The sequence below is a fragment of the Rhinolophus ferrumequinum genome, chromosome 19, assembly GCF_004115265.2.
Source record: "Rhinolophus ferrumequinum isolate MPI-CBG mRhiFer1 chromosome 19, mRhiFer1_v1.p, whole genome shotgun sequence".
NCBI lineage: Eukaryota > Metazoa > Chordata > Mammalia > Chiroptera > Rhinolophidae > Rhinolophus > Rhinolophus ferrumequinum.
Genome location: NC_046302.1, coordinates 13,919,961 through 13,940,355, shown reverse-complemented (window position 1 = coordinate 13,940,355; position 20,395 = coordinate 13,919,961). Strand labels below are relative to the sequence as shown.

At 41.8% G+C, this 20,395-nt stretch overlaps 1 protein-coding gene across 1 annotated transcript; it reads left to right on the top strand.

Moving 5' to 3' along the window:
* The first annotated feature begins 400 nt into the window (after nt 1–400).
* Nucleotides 401–9,046, top strand: TGIF1 (TGFB induced factor homeobox 1). The gene is made up of 5 exons (XM_033087935.1): nt 401–700; nt 920–1,128; nt 1,244–1,569; nt 6,998–7,224; nt 7,997–9,046. Exons 3-5 carry the CDS (start codon nt 1,554–1,556, stop codon nt 8,570–8,572), a joined length of 819 nt encoding a protein of 272 aa, XP_032943826.1. The 5' UTR covers nt 401–700; nt 920–1,128; nt 1,244–1,553; the 3' UTR covers nt 8,573–9,046.
* The last annotated feature ends 11,349 nt before the right edge of the window (nt 9,047–20,395 follow it).

The following is a 20,395-nucleotide window of genomic DNA, read 5'->3' as shown; positions in this document are numbered from 1 at the left end:
CTCTACTAGGGTTATTTACGGTTGTTTTTTTTTTTTTTAAGTGATGGGGAAAGTCTTACTGTGGCATGTGACAGTTTACTTCAAAGCAACAGGACACACGCATGCAAAAACTAGACCCAGAGGAGACGGCGGGGAGGAGGCATGCTTTTTTAAAAAACAGCCGAACAGCATCTGGTCTTTTAAAAGGGTAATTTCATCAAGGAACTCCGGTTGGAATCTTCCTCTCAACCAAAATAAACCAACAGGAACATGTGTTTACTCAATGGCTAATTTGTTTGAAATACCCTTGGAGAGAAGGGGTCCTTTTGCAGGGTTTAAGTCTTAAAAGTAGACTCTGTTTACCGAAATAGATGAGCAGCCCCCATATGATCGCCCCCTTTCCATAAAGGCAGCAGCTGCCGGGGTCCGAGAGTGTCAGGCCGAGTGGCAGCGGGGCGCGCGCGCGCTTGTCCCCAGCCAGAGACTTTTAAAGAGCATGTGAGCATGACAAGTGTCCGTCGCAACGTGTTAGATTTCGAAACTGCCTTGCAATCCAGTCCGGAACTCTCAGCTTTAGCCCGGGGGAACAGTCATTCGCCTCGGGTGTCTGTGTCTCATCCTCGCCCCTCCCGCGCACTGTCGCTGTTGGAGGAAGAGCCCCGGGAGAAGGGTGCGACGCGCCGCGCCCGCGTGTCAATAGCAGCCGCTCATTCTGGAAGAAGTTGGTTCTTGTCCCGAATACTTTTCCTACGGTGCCCCGCCCCTTGAATCCGAAGCGGCTGTTTTCTCCCGCTGCTGGAACCGGGATAGTGGAGTGTGGGGCAGCTGTCAAAAACGAAAGGGGGGGAGGGGGCTTTTTTTCTCTGGGGAAGAGGAGGGGAAGGAAGAACGGCCTTTTTTCCATCTGTTCTAATTTCCTAACCAAACACACCATCGCCAGTCCCAGGAAGAAAGGCCCAAAGGAGAAACCTGGGGTGCTTGGCTGGGGTCGCCGCGGCGGAGCGAGGGATGCGGGCAGCGTGCGCGCGGCAGGGAGGAAGGCTCGGGTTTCTGGGTTCCGCCGCCCCCACGAGTGACCGGTGACAGTGGCCAGACGGGTGTGGAGTGAGGCGGCGTGGCTGTGGCCCTCTGTGCTGTCCTCCCCGGCTGGTAGGTGCGGGGGAGGGGCAGAGGAGCGGCAGGGCGGGCGGGGGACGGGGCGGGCGGCTGGGGGCGGAGGCAGGACCTCCTGTACCTTCCCTCCTTGCCTCTCTCACTCTGACAGCGCCGAGGTGCGCCGAGCAGGAGCCGGGAACAAAGGAGCGGCGTGGGGAGGGGAGCGAATTGGGCGAAGGGGAGCCCCCGGACGGCTGCCAGAAGATCCCGGCAGGAGGAAGCCCAAGTGTCACTTGAATTCCACCCAAGAAGCGGGCGCCTGGGATCTGAGCGCTTGTTTGAGCAATAAACTGCTGGAGTGCGTCCTACAAGTTACGGGAGAGTCCGCCGGAAAGGAGAACAATCACTTGCTCCCCTGCGCCCCTGCTTCAGGCCCCCAAGACCCCAATATTGCCTCGCTCTGGAAGGGGAGCTCCAGAATGAAAAGCAAGAAAGGTAAGGCTCCCGGGCTGTCGCCGGGTGGAAGCTAGTCCCGAGGAAAAGTGCCTGCCGGGCCGCGCCGAGCTTGGGGTGAAAGTGACTTGGTGGATTCCCAGCCCTGGGGCTTCGGCTGAAACCGCGGCCGTTCTCTTTGTTGAGGCTGCGTCTGAAATGGCAGTTGCTTGTTTTCCTTCTAGACACAACATGAGGGGCTGTTGTGGGGAGACGGGCCTCTCCATGCTGCTGGCACGTTGTCAAGAAACAAGCTCACCGCCTTGTTTGTGCGCTTCCAAGTTTCATTGTCTCAGCCGACACCCCACGCTCCACTGAGCCGCCGCGTGGCTTCTCGCTCTTTCCTCGCGGGCGGGGTGTGTGGGGCCCGGGTAAGGGGGTCCCCCGCCCCGCTTTTCCCGGTCGGGATCCTGGGGCGGCGGGGAGCGCCTTTGTCTGAAAGTTGGTCTCCGGGGCCCCCCACTCCCTCCCACATGGGCCCGGGCTCTGTCTTCTTTGGGTATGGGGTGTTTTCACAAACTAAAGAATGCGACTCTGGCCCCCTAATCGCCCTCGGGGCTCGGAAACTTTGGAAAGTTAGACTTGCGAAAATTCCCGGCCTCTAATAGTTTTCCCACGAAGAATTTGGGTCGAGGTGAAGAACTAAGACTCAGGGCAAGCAGCTAAAAGCGGCGTGCAGTCAGAACTAGTCCAAGTATGACAGGCAGGCTTGGTTGTAAGTGTAAAGAGTGAGCCTGTCATTGTTTCCACCAAGCGTTTCTGGAAGTCTTACAACTAAAACTTGCCGTCAATCTGGTTTTTAAAAAAAAATACACGGGGGAAAAAAACACCGCGAAAGGTCAAAAAATAACTCCCTTTTGAAGTGAACTTTTGAGTCCCTGACGGGGAGGTACCCCGAATGTTCCGTCGTGGGCCGCAGTTGGCTTTTCTGTTGTGATTTATGTGAAGTGGTTCAAAACAGAAGTTAATCACTCAGGGACGCCAGCGGGCGGGGGTGGGGGGCGCTGCTGCGCACGCGCGGGAGCGCCCCAGAGTTTTTGTAACTCCACATTTTTTTCAGAGTCTTCCAGCGAATAAAGTTAGAGTAAGGCAGCCTCAAGCCCAAGACGGTTTCCCCAGCTCCTTTTTCACTCGTTTAATTCTGGGCTGGTGGCTTTGAAACACGCCTCTCCTCAGGCGTTCCTAGCGAGAGTAAAATGAAACGTCAAAACCCGGGGCTTTCATAGTAGTTGGTATAGTATTCCCTGCGGACCGCTCCCCAAGGGACAGAATGAGAAGATGAGGGCGTAGAGGTTTGGACAAGTAACTGGGCTAGGGTAGAAGTCGCGCGGGGAGTGCCCACGGTAGCCCCTGGCAGGCCGTGTCTACTGGTGAAGGACTGTCGGGTCTAGAATTGACTGGGATGAGTTTTGGGGGAGGGTATGTTTTTGAAGAGTGGTTCTTGTGAGCCGAAAACTAAGCTGGGTTTCCTCCGGGGGCGGGCGCCCCCCCATTGTTCGGGCTCTGATGGGGGAGGCGTTGATCAACCTGGGTCCTCCCACTTACCCCCTTAGCACTTCCAGTCCTCACTGCCCCTCCACCCCTACTTGGACCTTGGGTACCTTCCCCCCCCCCAGCACCCCATGCCTTCCCCGGGCCCTCCCAGGTGCCCCCAGCACTCTCAGGTACCCTTCTGGCGCCCCTCACCGCTCCCCCGGAACCCTAGGGTCCCTGCCTCCCCAGCCGCAATTTCAGGTATTCGACCCCTGCCCTTGGTGGCGTCCCCATCCCCTGGGCATTCGGGTTGCCCTCACCCTCCTGTAGCCCTCCCCAGCGCCGTCTTCCCATCAGAGGAACGAGGCTGGGACCCGCCAGCTGCGGGGTAGGAATCCTCCGGGGCATGCAAAGTCCTGCTGCTGAGCCCCGACACATGGAAACAATGAAAGGTGACGTGGTGGAGGGGAAACTTTGCAAGTGGTGCCGAGCCGGTGCGGGGGAGCGGAGACGGCCGAGGTTGCCCGGGTTTCTTTCCCTTTTTAGGTTTTCCTGGCAAATCCTACGGGGGTGGGCAGGCCCCTCAAAATGTAGAGATTCACGGCATCGTGTCTGGTTTCTTGTAATATGAAACTCCTTAAGTCCCTGTTGTGCTAACTCGTACAGTTGGAGGGGCCGATTTCAGCGGAGGCTGAGGAACTCGCAAGAACAAAAGCTTGCTGGCGGTCCTCCCTCCCCGGCTCCTCCCTTCCCTCGCGGCCTCCTCTGTCCTGCCTCCCTCCCACACCCCACCCCGCGACTACCTTGGTGGGGGCCGGCTTTCCGAGTCTCGGCGAGAACTCTAAAAGAACTCTGTCTCGCCTGGCGTGGGGTTGGACTATTGTGTGTCTTTTGTAAAAGTCTCTGAACATCTTTGAAATTTTTCTTGAAAACAAAAGTACCTTACACTCAATCGCAGAGCGGGGGATTTTGTAAGACTGGTATGTGATAATAGTGTCTCTTAGAAAGCCGAGGATGCCAAAAAAATCTCCCCACATGGCTTGAAACTAATCAGAAAGAAGGTTCGTTGAGGAAAATCCTTAAGTCTTTTTGCTCCTCGCTTCCGACATTGTGGAATTCTTGCTTTCGAATTCGTCTGGGGCTTCGTCCAAGCCAAGCGCCCCTTGGGGTTTAGTACGAATCCTGTCATTTTGAAATGTTCTGATCAGAAATTTGTTAGGTTAGTTTCACTTTTTCTTGACTCTATACTTAAATTTTCTTTTCGATTATTATTTCTAGATCACTTTCTAGCCTCTTCTGGATTTTTTTTAAGGCCAACTTTACAACCACTATCTGTGGCCCTACTCCTTGCCCCCAGTTCCTATTCAGAAAAGATTGCTTTTTAGAGCTGTGGGATCCATAGGCCATCTTGTGGCTTTCTAAACAACATTTCCTTGTATGTGGATGGAGTAAAAACGACTTGTGAGCCTCACACCCCTCCCCCCAACCACATTTTTTAAAGTGTAAGCAAGAGAGCAGGACGTTTGGAAACAAGTCATAACCGGGAAACTTTTCAAAAGCTCTGTTACAATAGGAAATGAGTAACGTGGAAAAGTCTTTTTGTTTTTCCAAGTTGAGCCACAATCCAGAGGGAGAGTTTTAATGAAAACAGTCCTGACAGCAGCAAACGTGGTTTGCTGCAGTGAAATATCAGCTGGTGTAGCCAAGGAACTGTAATCTTAACTTCCTGTTACTTCAGCTTTTGTGCACATATTGGAAATATTTGTTAAGAGGTCCAGAGGCCTGGCATTCATTTATTTAAATGAACTGAGAACAGTAAAGTCGCACTGCACTTTGGTGTTGCTTAACTGAAACCTGCTTTTGTGTGTCACTAACCTATTCTGAAAGATCAGGCTTCTTGTCAAACTAAGTAAGCAGATCAAAGTGCAGGCTTCAGGGTGTTTTGTTTGTTTCAAACTCTTATCAACTTACAGTTGAGAATTCACTGTTCAATGCACAACTTTTCACACTTTTTTAGATTGAAAAAGGGAGGGGGAATAACAGCTTTGAATGTCTGGCTTTTCAGACTGAGGAGTTTTAAACAAATGGCTTTAATCATTCAATCATTAAAAAGTTAGATTTCTTTTTATCAAATCAAATGTAAAACAAGAACTCAATTAAGGTGTTTTTTTTTTTAAATGAATAGCTTCTTACCCAAATTTCAATGTAGGTTTAAAATTTTTCTCAATAGTGAAAGCACTTTCAGTTTTAAGTATATTATTATTTTTTTAAAGCAGTTCAATGAAAGCTTCTGGGAAGGGAAGCATCAGATACGTGGGGGTTAAAATTTAGGATTCTTGTATGGCTTGTTGACGGCTGTTTATTGAGCCTTGAGCTAATGTGAATTTGCAAGATCATCCTACTCTTTTGTTAGATCTTGCTTTACTTTGTCTTCTGAAAGTTCTGCCTTGTCTGTGAACACTCCTTCCAGTACATTCTGCCCCCTGCAGTTCAAAACTAAAAATGTGTCTCCAAGTAAAGTCTGACTCAACTGGGAGATAGCTCATCGGAAAATCTTTGAATGAGTAGCTTTTTGAGTTTCGTTGTGTTAAAAGGCTTTAAAAGGATGGCTTGTTTTTAAATCCTCAAAAGTACATGGAATGGTTTAGCACTATGAGGAATATTCTGTTTTTATTTGCTATCAAGGTAAACCACTCAATTAAGGTTGTGACAAAAAAGTTAAGAATGCATACCTTTAAATTTCATGTTATTTTAATTAATTTCCTTTATATAGCAATGCTAGTATTTTCAAGCATGCTATAGTTTATAATTCATTTACTTTTTTAAAAAATGTTAGATTGTCTTCAAAAAAGAGAATGCATTTCTTTAGTCACTAAGAGTTGCCCATTGTAGTTTTGAAAGGGGGTATACTTAACAGCTAAGCATTTGTTATTTAAATATTTTAACGTTCAAAATTATGTCTAAAAGGATCAGGTCTGAATTTTTGTTGAACCCAGTCTATGTGTAATTTAAATTTCTCTATGGCTTGTGAAGTCTTAAAATTTCTCATAGGATTAAAGTACTTACAAACCTTTGAAAGTTGCGTATTCAGTTTTCTTTGTCATGTAATAATTTAACGCTGAACTCTGCTTATTGATATTTAGTCTTCTAGATTCAGATTAATCTGGCAGTTGAGGTTTATGGAAATTTAAAATTTTACTCAGTATTAGGCATCTAAAGTACTAATAGAAAAAATGTTTTTGTGTAATGACACTGAACACTTCAATGGTTTGTGTTTAGTAAAGAGACTAGTACTAGCCATTAAAAGCAGGTGTCTAGTTTTGAATAAATGTAAGTAACCATGAAAAAGAAATGACCACGGGATTGGCAGAAAATTTTGACATTTTACCTTTAGAATATTGTGTTAAATGTTTAATTTTCCCTTCTTATGTCTGTGAAAAATTTGTATGAATCTTCCCTTTTATTTCAAACTTTCAGTGGAAGAAGGAAGAATAGCATTTAAATTGCACATTAGGATACTCATTTTATCCTAGATAGCAATGGCCTCAAAGAGAAGGTTGTTAGACACATTTAGACACATTCCGTCTGCTGTAGCACCTTTCTGGATTCACATGTGGTGAGCTATATTCACTTTGGGTGCAGCTTTGTCTCCTCTGCTGGATTAGATGAAGGACTTCTCTGAGCATCATTCCAAAGGAATGTGAGAAGTTAAATCCTATAGGAAAGTGGGTATGAAAGGGCATCTGATAGTTGGTTGAGAATCTAGAATGTGCTGCTAGTAAAATTACTCTTGAGACTTTACACGTGCTCTGGTATTTCAGGACAGAAAACACCGGTCCTCTGCCTTGCTCTCAGTAGTTGAGAAACATGTTTACACTGAATGGTCCAAAGAGATGAGCTTTGCAGGAGGTGCTCTGCTGATAAAAGTGGTTGACTGCTGGCCTTTGTCCTTTTCTAGGTGTTGTTGCAGCATCCGGCAGTGAGACTGAGGATGACGACAGCATGGACATCCCCTTGGACCTTTCCTCTTCTGCTGGCTCAGGCAAGAGAAGGCGAAGGGGCAACCTGCCCAAGGAATCTGTTCAGATTCTCCGTGATTGGCTATATGAGCACCGATACAATGCCTATCCCTCAGAGCAAGAAAAAGCATTACTGTCCCAACAAACACACCTATCTACACTACAGGTAAGAAAAAAGAACATTAGGTGTATGCACACAGATTTCTTTTTTATCCAAAGTCATTTTATAGCATTCCTGTATGTCAAGTTATTAAATGCCTCCCCACTCAAAAAAAAGTAGAAATATCTTTTTCTTGTAAACGTTATAATGCTGAAGGTGATAACTGGCTATTTAGAGAAACAGAAACACTTGACAGTCATCTGTCAAATAACATTTCTTTTAATGCCTAAAAGAGCCTTCCTTTATGCAACAAACATAAAAAGGAGGTTAAATCTTACTGTATTACCCAGGAAACTGGTTTGATATTTAAACAAGGAGAGACTTCAGTGAGGTAATTCATGTTATGTCTGTTGACACAGTCGTTTGAACTGGGAAAAATCAGTCACTGGGAAGAGTGGCCCCTTTTCATACAGGAGAGGTTCTCCTGTAGTTGATTAACTTAAATGCTGGGGCTATAGTTAATCGGTTAATGTGGGGGAGAGTCAAAAGGTAAACCTCCTGCTCTAAAATCATTTTTGAGAATTTATACTTTTTTCTTCCTCTTGAAAAGTTTGAAGGATGATGAGACAATAAAAGGGAATTTGTATTAGAAGAGGAGGTTTATGACCGGGAGCAGCTCTTTTTCTTGGCTGGGCTCAAATACCTTGAAATAACTTTGTAAATTCCGATAAACCCTTTCATGCCTTCTTTAATGCAGAGAGAGAGATCAATTAGGCATTTGTGAAAGGTTCCTCAGGACCTGTGTGCTGAGTGTTAAAGTATACCCATGTGATTTCAGGTCTGTAACTGGTTCATCAACGCCCGCCGCAGGCTCCTCCCTGACATGCTGAGAAAGGATGGCAAAGATCCAAATCAGTTCACAATTTCGCGCCGTGGGGCCAAGATTTCTGATGCTAGCTCTGTGGAGTCAGCAATGGGCATCAAAAACTTCATGCCAGCTCTAGAGGAAAGCCGATTTCACTCCTGTACAGCTGGACCAAACCCAGCCCGAGGGAGGCCACTGTCCCCTAAGTCGTCTTCTCCAGGATCGGTTTTGGCTCGTCCATCAGTGATCTGTCATACCACTGTGACTGCATTGAAAGATGTGCCTTTCTCTCTCTGCCAGCCAGTTGGTATAGGACAAAACACAGATATACAGCAGATAGCAGCCAGCAACTTTACAGACACCTCCCTCATATATCCAGAGGACACATGTAAATCGGGACCAAGTACAAATACACAAAGTGGTCTTTTCAACACTCCTCCCCCTACTCCACCGGACCTCAACCAGGATTTTAGTGGATTTCAGCTTCTAGTGGATGTTGCACTCAAACGGGCTGCAGAGATGGAGCTTCAAGCAAAACTCACAGCTTAACCCTTTTCAAGCAAAACAGTTCTCACAAATGTTATGATTGCCGGGGTGATGGCAAGAGATGAATTGCATTATTTTATATATTTTTTTATTAATATTTGCACATGGGATTGCTAAAATGAAGCTTCCTGTTACTGAGATGTCTTCAATGGAATACAGTCATTCCAAGAACTATAAACTCAAAGCTACTGTAGAAACAAAGGTGTTTTTTTTTTTTAATGTTTCTTGGTAGATTATTCATAATGTGAGATGGTTCCCAAGATCATGTGATTTTTTTTTTTTTCCTCCCCTTCCCTTATTTTTGTTGGTGTTTTTTCAGACTGTGCAATACTTAGAAAACCTATAGCATCTTCTCATTCCCATGTGGAACAGGATGCCCACATACTGTTTAATAAATTTTCATTTTTTTTCAAATAAGTATGAATCTAGTTGATTGATACCTTTTTTTCATGACATAATAAAGTATTTTCTTTAAAATTTACTGTAACAGAGTATTTTGTTGAGGGAGGTGCTTCTTAAAAATGAGTAGGAATATAGCACCCCAATAAGCAGGAAGTTGGGGGTAGGGTGGAGTGTGAGTTGGGGGGGGTGTCACCAGCTTTTTGAAGAACTGTGGACAACAAGCCAGTATGTATAAACAGGATGTGTGATATTTACTCTTGATAGGAGGCATAGCTTTACTTAAAACTACATGGCAAATTGAAATGAATCATTCCATTAGTGTTTAGCTAACCACTAAATCCCTTGGTGATCTGTCCTGCATATTTTAAGACATGGCCAGTGTTGAAAAGTCTTGAAGCACCTGATTATGGCTTAAACTTTCAGAAGTAAACAGCCTAACAGTCACTTAGTATTTGCCCTTCTTTCATGTTACCTTTTAAAAATAGGTAAGGACTACATTCAAATACAGCATTATTCAATACAGCAGTATCAAAATCACCTTTTAAAACATTTTCTAAAGTGATTAAAACAGTGGAGTTCTGTCTTCTGTGGGATTGTTAATTTATTAGGTTTATATTCTAAGGTCACAGTTTCTGAAAAAATATGGTGTCATAAACAAGTGGAGTTTGTTGGGATACACAATTACTTAAGCCAGGATGGCCAGAAAGGAATTGATGTTTCTTTCGCTTATGTGGTTGAGCAGATTTGTCACATGCCACAAAGCCATTCTTTGTAGTAGTGCTTAGTATGAGGTTTCTTTGTTATAACAGTCATATTTCCAGCCGTGACCCAACTATGAAGTTTGAGGGAGCATCATAGCTTCAGTTTTGTTTAAACATGTAGAAAAATTCTAACAAATTTAAGTTTGTCTAATTTTGAAACCCTATTTAAAAGTCCCTACTGTAGAAAGAGCTAAACTCAAAGACGAGAGAGAAAAACTGAAAAGGACAACCAGGACGTGTAAGAAAAATGAGGAAAAAGTGTGGTACTGTATTCTGTGAGGAGCACAGCTTTGAAGGGGCACATAAGCCAGAAGTGGGCTGGACCCATTTCAAGGTCAAAGAAATAGATAAAACCAAAAATGAAATAAAGTATATAAAAGGAACAAAATAAACAAATAAAAATGAGATGAAGGTGATTAAGAATCATTGCTTGCTCTAATAGTTAGATCAAAGGCTGAAAATATTCCAGTACAGATAAGGGAGACCAGCAAATCATAAAAAACTTCCCTTGTTAAGATGTTTTATGAATCATACTAGAAAGGAGAAAAGGAGCCATACGAGTGATTAAAAGGAAATGTCAAGGATCAAATGAAACCCAAAGGTTTAAGAAAATGAATCACCCCAAATTGTTTTAACTTTTTTTCCCTTCTTGAAAATTGATCTAGATCCAGTTGACAATTTGTGTTTAATAAATGTAGCTGAAAAGGTAAATGTAAGAAAACGTCAAATCTAAACCAAATATAAATGATTTGCTTAGTATTTGCATGGTATACCTTTTCAATTCCTTATTTTTAACCTATTTGTATTTAAAGTTCATTCCTTTTAGATAACATATAGTTGTATCACTTAACAATCTCTGCCTTTTACTTGGTGTGTTTGGTTGATTTACATTTAATGTAACTATTGATATGTTTGGATTTGTTTACCATTTAGGGTTTTTTTCTCTATTCCTCTTTTCCTGTCTTTTGGGTGATATGAATGTTTAGTATTTTGTTTTTATTTTTCTATTGGCTTATAAACTTGTTTTTTTTATTTTTCAAATACACTTGACATTTTATTTTTGATGGTTGCTCTGTGATTACAATATACACCTTTAATTGATCATGATCTAGTTAGGGTTGCTATACTACTTAATACAAAATACAAAACCTTGCAGTATACTTTCATTCATTCTCTCCTTTCTTTCTTGTGTTTCATATATATTATAGCTATATGATAAATCCAACAGGACAATGTTGTAATTTTGTTTTAAACAGGTATATGTTTTAACAAAAAATTAAGAGCAGAAGGAATGTATATATAGTCTTTCATGTTTGTTAAATATTTACCATTTCTGAGACTCTTCATTCCTTGTGAGTCTGAATGACATGTTGTCATTTCTTTTCAGTTTAAAGAAATTTCTTGAGAATTGTGCCAGCATTGGTGACACATCATCTGTTTTTGTTAATTGGAAATGACTTATTTTGCTTGCATCTTTGAAGGATAGTTTCACTAAAGATAGAATTCTGGGTTGATAGTCTTTGTTTTTTCATCATTTTAAAGACTATTATCTTCTGGCTTTTACTGTTTCCAATGAGACATCATTTGTCATTTGTATCATCTCTTGTATCTAATGTCTTTTTCTCTGGCTCTTTTATCTTTGAATTTCAGCAGTTTGACTATGATGTACCTAGGTATGTTTTTCTTTGTTTTTATCCTGCTTGGGGTTTGTTGTGCTTGGATCAGTAAGTTTATGTTTTGTTTTTTACCAAATTTGGGAAATTTTGGCCATGTCTTTAATTTTTTTCTGCTTTCTAGAACTCCAGTAGATTTAGATTAGATCACCTCAGATTGTAATACATGTCTCCAAGGCTGTTTTTCTTCAATCTTGTTTCTCTATTCAGATTGGATAATTTGTATTAATTTACATATCTGCACATTGTAATCACCTGGAAACCTTAAAAAAAGCAAACTGTAGCTTCACTTTTAAGAATTTTTAAAAGCTCCCTGGTGATGCTAAAGTTTGGGAACCACTGCCCTAAATAATTCATTAAATAAGCCAAGTCAATTTATCCAATTAGAGTTTAACAAATTTGAAATTTGGCACTGCGCTCATACTGTAGTATACATATAGTCCATACAATGTGTAAAGCCAAGCCTCTAACAAATAGCAGGAAACTAAACATGCATTTATATCAAATCAAAATATAAAGTTTATCTCTGGAAACTGGCTAGAGAGTAAATGTTCAGAGATCAAGTTTTAGTTCTCATTAAATAATTAAAAGGAGGATGTTATAATTCTGTTGCTTTTAAGTTCTTTCCAATGATTTTTGTTTTGAAATTTGCTCAAATGATTCTGTGAATAGCCAATATGTATTACTTTAGTTAACATTTCATTTTCTAGCCTACGTGTACTGTAAATCTCCACAATCTGGAACATCACTTATTTTAAATGATCTGATTCTTTCAATTGTAATGTTATCTGGGATTATTGGTAAATCCAGTATTGAAATGAAAAATGTTAGATTAATTTGGAAAGGGAAAGATATTTGTTGACTATTTTATATTATTACACCACTATATTGATTGAACATTTTATGTGCACATCTCATTTAAGCCTCACAACCCTGATGAGAGATGGTATTCCCATTGTGTAGCTAAGGAAACTGAGACTCATCAAAGTTCAGCCTGTTTGTGGTTACCAGCTGTAATACAGCCCACATCCACTGGGTGATTCTGCAAGTTCACACTCTCTCACTGTGCCTAAAATGAAGTGGCTTGGAAACACCCCATTTTAATCACACTGGTCAGTAAAAATTTGGTGGTTGCTTTGGCAGATAATCATATAATACAAGTTTTATCTTCCAAGAGTCTCAACTTACTGTTCTGCTCTCTATCAACCCCCACCCCACACCATTCCATTTTTCTTTGGCTACTTCTGCTTCTCAGGGAGACTTGCAGGATCTGACACAACCTCCTGGTTTCCTAAATCTTACGACTGGCCAGGGCCTGAAATAATGAAATCTCCAATGCCAAGAAATCTGTTTTTTAGTTTCTTTATGTTAAGTCTTAACACTTAATTTATTATTCAGTGCATTTCATGTCCCTAATTATTAGCTTTCTGAGCCTGCGACCTTGGACTACTACCATTTTTAGTACATTTCTGTTTTTTATTTTGACTGTGAGAATCTTTAGATTTATCCTAGTGTCTACAGTTACCCTGTGTTGCTCCTTTCAATTTTCCCGGTACAAAAATTATGTCTTTTAAGCTATATTTCCCCAAATAGAGATGAGGGACTGCTCTGGAACAAAGATATGGCTTCTTTGAACAACACTCAGTTTTAAAAGGAAAGTGAAGATGTATGACAGTGGTTTCCCACTCTTCTTCCAACCCCAAACATCCACCTTTTCTGAAATAAGGCAATGTATGTTGATTAGATCCAAAGATCTTAAACGATATGCACCATGGGGTGAAGATCAGCTTTAAAATAAACACCTCCATGTGAGGAAAATAAAGCAGAGCATTATTTTCCCTTCAGAGACCTAAGATACAGCAGGTATAAATTCACCCTGTGTAAGTTTTATAAAACCTGCTACCTCCAACTTGACTAAAAGATTAACTTTACTTGGTGAAATGGGTTTCTTGTCGCTGGCAGGTGCTGCTCTGATTTGCCAACTCTTGTTAATTTGAATCTGCAGAGGTACCTTTGATCAGTCTCCGAGCCGCCCAGGTTTCCCTACTTGGCTCGGAAAACATCAAAAGAACTGTAAAGTAGACTCTAATCTCTGCCTTCCTTTTTCTATGTCTGCCCACTGGGTTCACACAGAAGCATGTTTTCCTTGAAAGGCATTCTCCACAATTGTACTGGGTGTCACAATGTTAAACCTGCATCCATTTGTGGGGGAGGGGTTGTTCCTCTTTGTAACTCAAATCTCTACAAATGGAGAATCTGAGCTCTTAGGCTCATTTGCAGTGACATTTGTGTGGGTATGTAAATTAATACCTGCTAGCCTGATGCTGGAAGTAATTGCAATAAGTAGTTCAGTTTAGGGGAACTTTTATCAGTAAAGCAGCTACTAAGTGCAACATATCCTGCCCATGACGATGTCACTCAGCCTGTTGGCAATGTTCATTGGAACTCTGGCAATGATTGGGAATTCTGAGTTATAAACATAGGCAAATGTTCCTTACCAAGACACATTTATATGCAAGGGTTGTCAGTCAGATAACACCCAGTCTTTTAAAAATTTGTCTTTCATCCTTTTTACACTCAATTACAAGTCAATACTTGTCCTTGGGCTTTATTTCCCCTTCAAGGCCCATACAGTTTTGGCCTCCAGGATTTTATGCCTTTGTATTTGGATTTCTAAAAATGCCTTATTTTTTACAATGCCTTGGGAGGTATTTTAGAACAACTGGGGCATAGGTGAAAGAGAACTGGATTTGTGCACCCTCAAGCAAGTTATTTGGTATCTGTAAGCTTGGGTTTCTTCATCTCTAAATTTGGTAAAAACAAGGTTGTTGAGAGGATTTAATGAGATAACTCTTTAAAAAGTTTAGAGCAAAGCAAATGTGTGTTGTTGCATCTTAGACAGAAGGTCCTACCTCTATCTACCTAGCATTACCTGGGCCAGGTTCAGAGTTCTGCATCCACCTGGCAGGTGAATGTTCCTAATCCAGTTTCAGCCTTTGATCTTGTCCTGCCAGGCCCTAGCCCTGCCTGTTCTTCCCACCTCCAGCTGGCCTTTCTCCAGTTTCTTACAATTCCCTTCCCCCATCCTTAATGCTATCTCTGCTTCCTTCTTTTCTAGGATGTTATACAAGAAAGTGGTGGTAGGCTGGGGAGAGTGGTGGCCCTTATGCCATCACCTCTCTCAAACTAAGCTGTTTGAATTTTTACTATTGGCATCATTCCTGCTAAGTTCACAATAACACCAGTTCTTAGTTACTGAAGGGCTGAGTAAATCTCTGATTTGCTTTCTCCTCCTCTCTCTGGACTCACTTCAGTGGAATACTATGAAGAGATCTCCTTTTGCCTTTTGTGATTCTGCCCGCCCCCCCCCCCGCCCCCGCCGTTCTTGTAAAAGATGCTAAATTCATTATGACTGGAATAGAAACAGAGGTATATTTGTTCAATTTTTCTTGGAGGTAGGACTTTTCAGGATCACTTTGATCAGATGAGAAAACTGAGTTCATCTTTTAACCTTTTCAAGTTACTTGATCTCTCCAAGCCTCAGTTTCCTCATCTCTTTGTTTTATACTCCAGGGAATATTTATAATATATCACAGTCAGTCTTTTACTAGGAATAATGACTGGTTTACTAGAATCTCATTTGTGTATTATTGGAGTTTTTGCCTCATTCCCTAATTAGTCAAGGAAAAATTCATTCCTTCAACTCTCTTCTTCACTCTTTGCTCTCCTTTTTTCTTTCTTTAGCCCCTTTTTAATTCATTCACCAATTTATTATAAAGGGTGTTATTATAAAGGATACAGATAAACAGCCAGATGAAGAGGTAACAGAGTGAGATCCAGGAAGGTCTTGAGTGCAGGAGCTTCTGTCCCCGTGGAAGTGGTGTGTGCCACCCTCCCTGCATGTGGATGCATTCACCAAGCTGGAAGCTTCTTGCCTTTTGGGATACTGATATACAGCTGAAGCTGCCACCTGATGAAGGAAGAGCACTGAGCCTAGCTTCAGAGGAACTAAGTATATACTAGGCCAGCATAACACAAACTTCCCTAAACTGGTTTTCTTACCAGTATAGCAAAAGGTTGGATTAGATGATCTCTTCAGCCTCTGAAAGCTTTAACTTTCTAAGTACATAGAAAATAATACATATAGATCTAACAACAGTGTAGGTTACTTGAAATCAATAAAAGTTTCATAGGGCGGCCAGATGGCTCAGTTGGTTAGAGCGCGAGCTCTGTACAAGATTGCCAGTTCAATTCCCGCATAGGATGGTGGGCTGTGCCCCCTGTAACTAAGGTTGAAAACGGCGAGTGGACTTGGAGCTGAGCTGTGCCTTCCACAACTAAAATGAAGGACAATGACTTGACTTGGAGTTGATGGACCCTGGAGAAACACACTGTTCCCCAATATTCCCCACCCCCCCAAAAAAACTTTAAAAAGTGTTTCATAAATAACATTTCATAAATACTGATCATCAGTATTCTCCAAATGATGAAATTCAGCTTTCTCAAAATGATGAAATGACTCCTTTCTTTGGGCAAAACTGTTAAAAGGGTGATTGTAAACTGTAGGGATGACTCTTCTGTCCAGGGAAGAGAATAGTCCATGTTAATATTAAGTTGGAGAGTCTAAGTCATCGGAATTTTGAAGACGAAGCAGCTGCAGAGAGCAGAATATGAGGGCAGGGGCATAGAATGGGGTGGTGCCATTGAGGAGGTGCCAGAAGAAGCAGTGCACCATGGGCTGGTGGCTGGAGAGTGCCAGGCCAGCCTGCCAAGACCAGGTGTAATGTTCTTAAGTGGAGACAGTAAATGGGAGGATCTCAAGGACCTTGAGAATATTTTGAGGACACACAGAGCTCCAGAGAAAACTGTAGTTGATTAAGAAAATGACTAATAGTAAACTTAAGGAGAAGTCAGAGGGGCATTTGGGAACCAGATAGGAAAGAAACTTATGACTCTAAAGAATAAAAATGTATAGCCTTACTAGTGTAACCCCAATAAATTAAATAAACACACATGTAGACACACACATATCCACACACACACACACACACACACACACACACAAGTAGCCTCTAAAGTCAGGATGTAGTATGCAGTGCTTTTAAAACTCAGCTGTACCTTCAGAGAAGCTGGGCAACCGTATGCTTTAAAATTAAGGCTATTTGAAGAATAGTGTCTTACTTAAAAGAGATAGCTGCAGTTATGCAAAGCAGACAACTTTTGTGCATGGCGAACATTTACTTTGTGTCCCATTAGGCAAAGGGGGAGAGGGCAGAATGGGCAGTGGGAGGTGGTGGAGCAAGAAGAAAGGAATAGAGCCCTGGGAAGCCTTTGAATAGAACCCAGGTCCTATCCTCTGGCTGTGTACCAGAATCTCCTGACGGGAAGCTTTCAAATACAGGTGTGTAGGCTCCACCCAGGGCCCAGTGCAAAATATATATATGGGGTCCCTTTGAGAAACAGGGAAAAAGTACCATTAAAGATACTAAAATGTAAAACTTTTTTCTTCTTGTTGAGTTGTCATGGTGTTTTCTATTTGCTATTTAATGTAGTTTTAAGTAAAGAAAAACTACAATTTTAAATTATTAGCATGAAATGAATTTTTACTTTTCATCTTTATATTGTGCAATGCCAGTTTTAAATGAAATGTAAGAGCATTTAACTCATATGTGGAATCATCCAAATTACACAATTTCTATTTCAGAGCTTATACATGCATATATATAATTTTTGTTATAACTAGAACAGTGGAAAGATTACATAAAAGCAACTAAACTGTTGCTTATTTGTTTTTTTCACTTCTTAATATGTTCACATCCTATCAACGTTCTCTACTTTCAGCTTACTGAGTAAAGAAAGACTGAAAGAAGGAACTGTGGGTTACCTCTTCTTTCCTTTTCCTTTTATGTCATCATTTTTAGCATAAGTGAAAGTAACAAGAGCAAGAAAGAATATGATAGAGTTCCCTGTCTGTTCATGTTTGTTAGAATGTCATTGCTTTCTTTCTGGTTCTAATGGAAAACATGGCTTCTTGAGGCTGTCAACATCTCCACTTACTTACTTGTAGATCTAGCACTTTACCTGGAATCTACTTTTGAGTCTCGCTGAGTTTTCCCTATCTCCAGTGGGATCTTGTGTTCGTGGGGCATGGAGACTGCTGTATGAAAATGAGGCAGCAAGGAATAGCTACAGACACATGTGATGTGTATGGCCTCAGCTCATGCATATCCACTAATGTCCTGTTGGACTTCATTTACAAAACATAAATTCAAAAATACACTTATTAAGAATTTTAAGATAGTGATAGCAGAGTGTTAAACCAAGCGCAGGTCCCTCTGAGCATGAAGCCCTGTGCAACTGCATGTCGCATGTCTACGAACAATCCTGGCTCCACTTCAGTATTTTCCAGCCCAGAGTTGACTTCTAACTACTACTCTATCCAGATCTATATGGAGGGCCCCTGAAATGAAGGCAAAGTTAGGGGCAAGTAAGGAAATCCAGGCCCCATCAGTGTTGCTAAAGATCTGGGTGAAGAGGTTGAAAGGAAAAGGAACTCTGGGCAGCCAGCCCTTTCTTTCCCTTTCCTTCTATGTCATCATCGTCAGAGTAAGTTGAAGCATTCACCATGACTAAGCTGCAGGCCAGCACTAGAGATACTCTGAACAGCAGTTAACATTTTGCAATTCTGAGAGTTGGGACCAACAAGTGTGGCTCCGAATATATCATTCCTCCCAACCTGATTTTTTCCTTCAGTCCTTGGAAGCCAAAGGACCATGACAAAAGCCAGACCTATCAGACCCCAAATAGGAAACCCTGGTCTAGGGGGGCTAGTAGTCCATTATCATTTACAATAAAATCTAGCTGGATGAGTCCTAAGCCTCATATACAGGGAAGGCTGGTGATGAACACTCAATCTATTATTCCTGTAATCAAAGTTACTATGTACTTTACCCTATATTCAGACCCAAACCTAGATTAAGTGGTATCCAAACTAGTTTTTCCACAACCTTTTCTGGAAATGGAGATTTAAGATAAGAGAGTAGTTTATAAAACTATTACTGTCAGGAGAAGATCTCCTGAGTCTGTTAACATGGTTGATAATTTGCTTTAATGGAGCAAGAACTATCAAAATGCCTTGTTAGTGCAGTATTTCCCAATACTTTCTTATCCTGGCAGACGTAGAAAGCGGTCACATATGTACAGCACAAATGACAGCTGAAGGCTCGAGAGCCTGCCTGGGAATTCCAGTTGTCCCACCTAGCCTGGAACTCCAAGGACTGCTGAGTTCTCAGTATACATTAACCCCGTCACTCCACCGGCCCAGGCACATTGCATGGGAAGCTCTGCAAGGGCAGACCCTTGGTTCCTCCACGATGGTCATTTCCCCTTTTTTCCTTTCCAACACTATATATTTTTCATTTGGGGAACCGAATAATTTAGGGAAAAGCGATACTACTCCTGGCTCACAGAGGGAAGCGCAGGACTTTGGCTCAGCCAATCGGTGCATCCATTGCCCTGGCCTTGATGACTAGTTCTGGTACGGCACTCTGCCTGTCCACGCAGAGTGATTCTCATGCCTAGAATACTGATCCCTCCTCCTCTGGACACTGTGTGTGTGGGCATGAGTCCACTGCTGTGTCCCCGGAGCCACCAGGACAGAAGCCAAGCTGGAGGTGCCAATGTTTAGAAGAGGGCGGGGCAAATGAAAGGAATTCAGGAGCCCTGATTCTATCAGAAACCTCTAGATAATGCCAGACCTGAGAGTTACATGGTTTTTAAACTTGGAACTGATAGAAACTAATACAATTATTTTATTGTTTCAACCAGATCTAGTTATCTTTCCTCTTAATTGTAACTGGCTGCATGCTAACAGGCACCGGTTCTCATACTCATCTAATACTAATGCATTTACAGCGAGTACTTACAGCGGTATGGAAACATCTACCCCAATTTTTCATTCATACAGAATTGTTAAGAACATCATTTGAAAGATGTTTGGCCAGAGTTAGACCTACTGTCTCTAACCAAGAGGTGCAGTAAAACAAACCGGGCCGTACGAGAAACCAACCTGGGACACTGGCCAGTTGGTGAGGCTCATGAACCAACTGAGTTAAAAGTGCTGTGCCATGACATACCATAGCCCTAGGAGATGGATAGGTGGCTTACCATTAAGTATTCCAGAAGCATCCAGGTGCTTCTAAAAGTGGAATGACTCTACGTTTAGAGATGGAAGACCAGTCTCTAATTGCTAACTCTGCAATTTCCTTGCTTCATGACTTTGAGCCTAATTTCTTCCTCTAGAAAATGGAAATAACATATACCTTATCTGCCTCACAGAGATTTTGTAAGGATAAATGAGGTAATGGATGCTGATGTGCTTCATAAACCATAAACATTGAACAAACATAGTGGATTATTGGTAGAGAATTTTTAAAGACCTGATAGGCGTTCACCAGGTGAGTGTCAACTACCTCACAATTATTTTACCTTTTTAATTGTGGTAAAATATATATAACATAAAATTTACCATCTTAACTATTTTTAAGTGTACAGTTCAATGGCATTAAGTACATTCAGATGGCTGCAACTACCTCTGACCTCTTCTCAGTGGAGTGTTTCCAGTCTCAGAACTTGTACTTTTTCTCTGTCTGCACTTACTTCTCTGATGATGGCCCCTAGTCTTAAGGCTTTACATGGCCTGTATGTTAAAACTCACATCTCCACCCTGGATTTCCTCAATTCCAAATTAGTATATATCTAACTGCCTACTTGACATTTGGATGTATAAGAATATTTCAAATTTAAATTTCTGATTTTCTACATGAAATAAGTAAGGATCATTCATAAATTATCTCAATTTAGTAAATGGAAACTCCAAAATCCTTCTTGTTGGCTCAGGTCAAAAGAACATTAAAGTCAAACTTTTTTTCTGTCACATATCAATGCATTATTAAATCCTTTTGGCAGTATTTTCAAATTGTTTGAAGAAT